Genomic DNA, 6000 nt, shown 5'->3' with positions numbered 1-6000 from the left:
TGAGATTCTCCTCATTTCAAGTCTTTCCTTCTTCCTCCTTTCATTCATTCATTCATTCATTCATTCAGGCTTTCTCAGAGTAATGGGATTACATGGATTATAGGAGGCGTCTATCTGTAATCCACACCCTCAATCCCATTTAAACATCCAGCCTGGATCCTCTGATCTCCTAATCCTCCTCTTCTTCTTCTCCTATTGTCATAGAAATCATCACCAGGAGTCGTTTAGCTTTCATTATTTTCCTCCTCTTGAACCTCTTTCACTCGTTCCTCCTCTTCTTCTACACCTTTTCTCATCAGAACCTTCAGACTCCACTTTATTTCATCAAGTTTTACCTTCAAACTGTGAATATTTAGAGTTTCAGACCTTCAAGTCCAGAGAGGATGATCTAGATTTATCCTGATGAAGTTCTGAGGCTCAGAAACGATGGAAAAAGTCCATTAAAAAGTGATAAATCTGGATCCACCTCTATGGAACTCTGGAAATATTTCCAGTCTGAAGGTAGAACTCTGATCTTTGATAAAGTTACTGGAGATGAAGAACCAGATGTTCTGAGGAGGTCATGAAGGAACTTTGGTTCTATTTGGTAGATTTTTTTTGTGCCAGATTTGACGTTTTGTTGCAGTTTCACCTGTTTTGTGGAAGTTTTGGTTCATTTTTGAGGCAAATTAGGCTGTTTTTGTGGTAATTTTGCAAGTTTTTGCTGTCATATTTGAACGCTGCAGGGGAATTTTGACTCTCTTTGGGGTAATTTTTCCTGTTTTGTGGTAATTTTGGTCCTTTTGTGGTGATTTTGGGTGTTTGTCCTGACATATTAGAATCTTTCAGGGTAGTTTTGGCTCTTTTGGAGTGATTTTGTGTCTTTTTGTGGTAATTTTGGTCATTTTTTGGTGATTTTCCAGCTTGTTTTGTTATTTTAGTTGCAGTTTTTATCAGAACTCAGATGTTTTTCCTCCTAAATGTCATGGTTCTATCTGCTGGACTGATGAATTTCTGAGGACTTTTTAAAAAGGACTTTTCCCATCATTTCTGATCCTCAGAACTTCATCAGTGTAAATCTCGATCCACTTCTATCTAATTTGAGGACCTGGAACTCTGTAAATCTTCACAGTCTTAATTAAAAACTTGATGAACTAAAGTTCCTGTAGATGAGGAACCAGCTGCTTCTTCTTCGTCCATCTCTCGTCTCCGGTCTGTTCGTGCGTCCTTCCCGCCACCAGAGCTCGCATGTGAGCCACAACTGGACACATGTGCGCGCACACGCACGTTAATTGGCTGAGAGACTGAAGAAAAAAACTGTAGAAGAAGAAAAATAAAAACTTCCCGTTGGAGATTCAAGCGACTCGTGAGAAAGTTTATGAAACAGCAGAGAGAGATGTGACCGATACCCTCCCACACGCACACGCACGCTCACACTTCAGAGGGTGTGTTAAAGTCTCCCTACACCAATGAGCTCCTCGGCTCTCCCTTCCTCCGCCTCTGATTGGCCCGTTGGCCCGTCTGTCGTGCGTAAAGGAGGCGGCGCCGCTCTGACCTGGAGTCCGCTCCAGTCCGCTTTACGCACAGACCGGACAGTCCGGACCCACGCACGGACACGCGGAGTGGGAGAGGAGAAATTGCAGAAAGCAGGAGAGAAGCGGCTCCGTGTTCCCTGAACTCTGCTCCGGTGCTCCATGTCGCTCCCCGGCTCCCCTCCGCTCCTGTCGCCGGGATCAGGCGCCCCAACTCCGGTCGCGCTCTACCGCTCGGCTCCGGACGCCTCCTCCTCCACCGGCACCTCCAGCCCGGCGCACACCAACTCCCACTCCCACTCCCTGTCCCCGTCCCCACGGCTCACCGGTAGCATGCTCGGCGCCTTCCTGCCCGGCCCGGGGGGCGCGCTGACCGGTCTGGGGAACGGCGGAGGAGGCGGCGCTGCCCTCGGAGCTCTCTCCGGGCTCGGCTCGCTGAGCTCGGCCGGCCTGACCCCCGGCTCCCCCGGCCTGGCGCAGTCCGGCCCGGGGCTGTGCAGCGAGTGCAGGCTGGTGGAGGTGCACGGAGTGAAGGTGGCCAGCTTCAGCGTGGACGGCCAGGAGCTCATCTGCCTGCCGCAGGTGTTCGACCTCTTCCTGAAGCACCTGGTGGGGGGGCTGCACACCGTCTACACCAAGCTGAAGCGGCTGGACATCAGCCCGGTGGTCTGCACCGTGGAGCAGGTCCGCGTCCTGCGGGGGCTCGGAGCCATCCAGCCCGGAGTGAACCGCTGCAAGCTCATCTCCAGGAAGGACTTCGAGACGCTGTACCAGGACTGCACCAGCGCCAGGTCGGTGGGGCTTTATTCTCCTTATTTACCTGCTTATTTACCTGTTTATTTACCTCCGTATTTACCTTCGTATTTACCTCCTAATCAGCTGAAAGAACCAGTTAACTCTCCTCAGCTGCGTCTCTGAGCTCCACGTTTCCTCCGCGACTTTTCCAAACACGTTCTGCTGCGTTTGAGACTTTTTTCTCTTCCAGATTCCAGTTTTTGTTCTTTATCTGCAGGTTTTCAGTGTTTGAGGAACTTTGAGCTGCAGTTTTTTTGTTATTGGTTCCTTTTGGACAAATTTGGTTGAAGGAAAACTCTTCATTTGAGTCGTTTCAGAGTTTTTTTTTTTTGGTCATTTTACACGATTTTTGTCATTTTAGACCATAACAATCATTTTGGACAAATCTGTTTCAGGGAAAACTTGAAATAATTTTCCAATAAGTACATTTTCTTGAAGACTCCTCTTTTTAGACACTCCTCATGTTAGATACATTTTTAGTCATTTTGGACACATTGTGAGTAATTCTGGACAAATTTGGACAAACGTTTAGTCAGCTTGGACAAATTTTTAGGATATTTTGGAGAAATTTGGTTGCAGCTTTTTTAAAAAACATTTAAATCCACTCAGATCTGCAGTGTGTGTGTTGTTGTTGTGTGTGTGTGAATAATGGTTGTCATCCTGTTCTCTTATCAGCACTTTTCCTTCTTTTACTCCGGAGCTGAAAATGATGCTTTTTACTGTATCGACTGTGTGTGTGCTTAATGTGTGTGTTTAGTGTGTGTGTGTGTGTGTTTTTGATGTGTGTTTTTTTTTAATATTTGTGTGTTTTAGTGGACTAAAAACAGCGACTGCAGTCGAAGCTGCAGGTTTTGTGTGTTTTTGTTTCTTGTGTGTGAAAGGTGATGTGTTTGTGTGTAAACAGACCCTCAGTGTGTGTGTGTGTGTGTGTGTGTGTGTGTTGTAGGTTTACCTGCAGACTCACCTGTCTCTGTTAAACCTGCTGCTTCTGTAGTAAAACACTCTTTAAATGTGACATTTTTTGCAGAAACATTTAAATTTTCCTCCAAACATTTTTTTTTATTCTGCAGCAGAAACAGATTCAGAAATGATCTAATTCTATTTTTATTCATGGATTTCCACCAAAATGTTCATTAAGTCCTTGGTCTGGACTGAAATGTCGTTTTTCCTTCATTTTCCAGTTGTGAACAAGCTTTTTGTATTTTATCCTCCAGATGGGTTTGTGAACGTTTATTTTAGTGATGAAAGGATTTAATTTAAAACAAGCATAAGAACGTAGTAAATGGCTTTATTTAGGCCTCAACACAGCAGATTTCAACGTGTTTTAAAAGAACAAATTGTGTCCCACTGCTCCTCACATCTGACTACGTTTGTTTTTCTTTCATTTCTGTTCCTCTATGAAGAGAAAAAATAACTCATCTTTGCTTCATATTCTGGGATGTTTCGCTTTTTTCTCGCCGTCTGTATTGTCCGGAGTGACTTTAGATTCATAGAATGAGTTTATTTCTTCATTTTTCTGTAAATAAACACATTTACCTGAGCTGGTTTTAAAGTAAAACTGAGCAGAAAGCAGGGTTTTAAAGTCTGTTTAAAGCACTAAATGTCATTTCTGCTTCAGATCCTCTGATTTTTCTGACTTCATGATGCTGTCGTTGGTCTCTGGAGTTGTTTTTCTGCTTCTCGTGATGCTGATTTTAGTTTGTGATGGTCTGCTGTATTCTGGCTTTATTTTCCACGCTGCAGATTTCCGTCTGATTAAAGCACTAAATGTCATTATTAGTTCAGGCTTCAGTCTCACTGTTCTTCACATCCGACTACGTTTGTTTTTCCTTCATTTTTGTTCCCTATAAAGAGGAAAAATCACTCATTTTTGCTTCATATTCTGGGATATTGAACCTTTTTTTCACCATCTTTAATGTCTAGAGTGACTTTAGATTCATAGAATGAGTTTATTTCTTCATTTTTCTTTTAATAAACATGTTTATTGGAGCTGATTTTAAAATAAAACTTAGCATTTTGAAAGTTTTCTGTGATGATCTGCAGATTTCAGTCTGTTTAGAAGCACTAAACCTAATTTCTGCTTCAGATTCTGTGGTGTTTCTGACTATCAGGCTGTCGTTGGTCTCTGGAGTCTATTTCTGCTTCTCCTGAAGCTTATTTTAAAGTTAGACTGTTCTAAGTTGTGATTATCTGCCGGTTTTCTGAGGAAGGCAGGTTTTGGGATGAGCGGCTCTAAAAGCAACTCGCTGCATCGATTCTTCGTCTCTATCGACGGATCACAGACTCTTTTTGAAAACCCGCAGCTCCTCATCGCTGCTAAATGAAGCCGTCGTTCTCCTCACACAAATCACAAAATCAGAAGAAATTTAAAGAACTGCTGCTCGTAGATTCAGAATATTTAGTGATAAAATCGGAATATTTAATGATAAACGTCTTTAAATCTGCTTTAAAACAGCCAATAAATCCAGAATCAGTTTGTGAATTCTCCAGTTATCAGACCAGTTTCTGTCCGCTGATAAATTAAATGCAGAGAGAGAGATTTTAATTACAGACATTATTTAGATGATTCACATATTAACCCTGTAAAACCCACTGCTGCACAAACACATCAGTTTTCTGTTTTTGAAATATTTTCTATTGTGTATATATATTCTTTTTGCTATTTTTTTCTGTATTTGTTTATATATATATATATATATATATATATATATATATATATATATATATATATATATATATATAGTTTTTTTCTCATTTTCTTCTATATTTGTGTTTATATGTGATTATTATATTTTGTAGTTTTATTTTAGTTAATTTTTGCTCACTTTTTTCTACATTTGTTTTTTATGTATATATATACTTTTTTGCTTTATTTTACTCATTTTCTTCTACATTTTTGGTGTTTATATTATTTTTATTCATATTTTTTAGTTTTATTTTATTATTTTGCAAATTTTTTTCCATATTTGAGTATGTATGCGTGTATATGTGTGTGTGTGTGTGTGTGTGTGTGTGTGTGTGTGTGTGTGTGTGTGTGTGTGTGTGTGTGTGTGTGTGTGTGTGTGTGTGTGTGTGTGTGTGTGTGTGTGTGTGTGTGTGTGTGTGTGTGTGTGTGTGTATATTCTATATTTGGGTTTTCCAGGGTAATTTAATGTCAAATGTGTTGATTTGAAGCTAAATTCAGGTCGTAGTAACTTCGTGAATTCGGCTTCAGAACTTCATTTGTGTTCAGGATTTTAGTGTTTTTTTTACTCATCACATGCCTGGATCATTTCAGACAGTTAAATAGAAACGCTGTAGAGGAGAAACTCGTTCCAGCAGCGCTACATCATTTAATTATCGGGTTAAACCTTTTATTTTGATGTTTTTAGGTCAAACGTCATCATTTAGACTCGTCCAACGTGACAAACATTTGTTCAGAAATGTGTCAGAATTTAGTCCAAAATGTCAGAAAACTTGCTTAGAACGACCCTGAAAGGTGATTTAAAACTACATTCAAGCTGTTAATGGATCTGGCTTTGGAACATTTCAGACAGTTTAATTAAAAATACCTTGAACTGTAGAGGAAAAGATCATTCCTCTGACTCTTCTTTTACTACTAAAACCCAAATACAATCTACAGAAAGTCATTAAATCCAGATAAAAACACAAGGTCATTTTAATAAACTTAAATCAGTTCAATTCTTTAACTGTT

The 6000-nt window shown here is 40.5% G+C and overlaps 1 protein-coding gene across 1 annotated transcript in view; it reads left to right on the top strand.

Annotated features, from left to right (window-relative positions):
• Positions 1-1542: 1542 nt before the first annotated feature.
• Positions 1543-6000, top strand: part of LOC111583740 (dachshund homolog 2-like) — a 79048-nt gene continuing 74590 nt past the window's right edge. The window contains exon 1 of the mRNA XM_055007929.1: positions 1543-2302. Coding sequence (XP_054863904.1) covers positions 1674-2302 — 629 coding nt within the window. The 5' untranslated portion in view covers positions 1543-1673. The remainder of the gene's footprint in view (positions 2303-6000) is intronic.

The sequence above is a fragment of the Amphiprion ocellaris genome, chromosome 23 (genome assembly GCF_022539595.1).
Source record: "Amphiprion ocellaris isolate individual 3 ecotype Okinawa chromosome 23, ASM2253959v1, whole genome shotgun sequence".
Classification (NCBI taxonomy): domain Eukaryota; kingdom Metazoa; phylum Chordata; class Actinopteri; family Pomacentridae; genus Amphiprion; species Amphiprion ocellaris.
Note: the sequence above shows the minus strand (reverse complement) of the source record. Positions and strands in the feature narration are given on the sequence as shown.